This window comes from Lichtheimia ornata (genome assembly GCF_029851405.1).
Source record: "Lichtheimia ornata isolate CBS 291.66 chromosome Unknown scaffold00015, whole genome shotgun sequence".
Classification (NCBI taxonomy): Eukaryota; Fungi; Mucoromycota; class Mucoromycetes; order Mucorales; family Lichtheimiaceae; genus Lichtheimia; species Lichtheimia ornata.
This window is the reverse complement of record NW_026695335.1, coordinates 187078-189668: the sequence shown is the minus strand read 5'-3', so window position 1 is coordinate 189668 and position 2591 is coordinate 187078. Positions and strand designations below refer to the sequence as shown.

General features: G+C 44.9%; 1 protein-coding gene across 1 annotated transcript; it reads left to right on the top strand.

Annotated features, from left to right (window-relative positions):
* Window positions 1–968: 968 nt before the first annotated feature.
* Window positions 969–2192, top strand: O0I10_004216 (uncharacterized protein; the record flags this gene model as incomplete). Its single annotated transcript, XM_058484277.1, has 1 exon — window positions 969–2192. One exon carries the CDS (start codon window positions 969–971, stop codon window positions 2190–2192), a length of 1224 nt encoding a protein of 407 aa, XP_058344902.1.
* Window positions 2193–2591: the final 399 nt, after the last annotated feature.

Here is a 2591-nt window from a genome sequence, read left to right as displayed (position 1 = left end):
GGTAAAACATAAACGTGTTTGTATCTCTAAACTTTACAATCAAACGTGGGTTCTTTATGAGAACCATGTTGCTCGGCTTGGCCAACAGCACCTTGTGTGCAAGTTTCACGTTCATCGTGGCCAATCCCAGATTTCGCAATGTCGCCACCAGCCAAACTGGATCTGGGGGGTCGACCTCTTCGACGACGGCGACCAAAAAATATTTTTTGGGCTGTTTGCGACATTGAACGCGAAACTTTCACACAAGGTGCAGTTGGCCAAGCCGAGCATATTGCGCTAATAAAAACCCCACGTTTGATTGTAAAGTTTGGAGATACAGGCACCTTTATGTTTGTAAGCGTGATGCTATATGAGAAGTGGTCTTTGTTCATTGTCAAGTAGGTGGACCCTGGCAGAACAAAAGATGCAGAGGGACGTGTTTGTGCAACTGGGTTAAAAAGTTTGGACTTCAGGGACCATGCATGACAGGTACGCAACCCTCATTTTCAGGTCATACATTGGCAGCTAATAGCCACTTTTGTGCATTCACAACTTTTGTGCATTCCATTGTAGGTGGACGATTCTCCTTCTCTAGACATTCATTTCCATGATTAAAGTAGGTTGATCCGAGCTGATTTGGTTGAGTTACGGTCGAACAAGATTACATCGGTTGAGCTACATCGAGCGTGCTTTATGTCCAGAGTGATGTAATCTCTCTTTGACCACAGCTCAGTCAAATCAGCTCGGATCAATATAATTGAATCATGGAAATGAATGTCTAGAGCAGGGGCATCGTTCCCATGCAGTGGATCTCGCAACAATGATGATTGGATAAAAGTGGCCGTTAGCTAGCAGCACATGCCTGTTCCTAGATGATCCATAAAGTAATTATACATTGACCCTTTCATTCATGCAAACGTAGCTGTGTTACACAACACGACCCTCTGCATCTTTTGCTCTGTCAGGGTCAATCTACTTCACAATCAATTATGTCTTCCCAGAATTTAACCAAATCGCCTGATAAGGAAACAGGCACACAATATCGTCCACAACGGCTTTCGTATGCCAAGGTTACCAGCACTCATTCCTCAGCACGTACTCATTCCCCAACGCGGGATTCGTTGAAAACAACAGCTCATGACAATTCTTTGCACTCGAATGTGTGGAAAGCCGGTGGCTCTCCTGCTTCCTGTACCAGCTTGTTCTTTGATTTCACATCTCGTTCCGAAAATCGCTCCCAGCTTTTGTGCCATATAAACGAAAGCTTTCCCAACAATTGTGGTGTTCGCCTTCACTCGGATCATGCTCGCCGTATTGTTGAATTATTCATCGATGACTCCAACGTTTACCAGAAAGCTTGTACGTCAGGCCTTGTTTTCAAGGATGGTGTGCGTATCTTGCCTAGTGTACCTTTACCATCTGATTCCCGTCTCATTCATCTTCGACTCAGCAACCTTCCTTTCACCTCTCGAGATAAGCTTACCGATGGAATTTATAAGGCTCTCTCACCCTTTGGTGATGTTCTTGATTATGGTATTCTCCGTGATCATGACTCTAAGTTGTTCATGGGACACGGATATGCAACATTAAACGTTTCAGGTTCAAAACAATCATCATCGCTCACACACACGATTTCATGGCCTAACTCCGAAGACTGGTTTTATGCAACATGGGCTGAAATGCCGCTTCATTGCCTTCATTGCCACAAATCCGGTCATTCTATGTCCTCATGTCCTACCCACCCAAGCAGATATCGCCCCTGTTGGTCTTGCGGCCAAAATGGCCACCGTGCCGCTAAATGTCCCAATCGTCGCCCTATTGTTGTCAAGCTCATCAATGACCCACCAATGTCCCCATCGTCTTCTGTTTCCACTGCCGCCAGCCATTCTGATGTATCGATGCTTAGCACTGATTACTCACCCCTTGAAGCCCACAACGATATGATTATCAGTACTCATATTACAGAATCTTCCCCTGAAAAACCATCAGCCAAAACATCTAAGGCACCAACACCGCCCGAGTCCATCGATCGTATGTTGACGACTTTTCCCATGTCTGATGAAGCCAAGGAAATGATTCGATCTTTGCCTTTATCAAGTTTTACCACCCTTTATTTTAAGCTTAAAAGTCGGGGTAAACTTTTTCCGTCTTCTGCCACTCCTTCCAATTCGTCGGGGAGTGTCTCTTCCATGAGACTTAATGATTCCAATTAGCTCGCTCCCACCCTTTGTCATCTCGTTCCCTCTCATGTATATCTCCTTATGATTATCAATTTGACCAATATTGTTTCGATTTTGGGGTGCCACTCTCCGATGCACTCCCAATAAAACGAGGCTAACAACCTCCATATAAATACTTCACAATCAACGAAGACCACTTCTCATATAACATCACGCTTACAAACATAAAAGTGCCTGTATCTCCAAACTTTACAATGAAACGTGGGGTTTTGAATAGAGCAATGGGCTCGGCTTGGCCAACAGCACCTTGTGTGAAAGTTTCGCGTTCAATGTCGCAAACAGCCCAAAAAAATATTTTTTTGGTCGTCGTCGTCGTCGAAGAGGTCGACCCCCCAGATCCAGTTTGGCTGGTGGCGACATTGCGAAATCTGG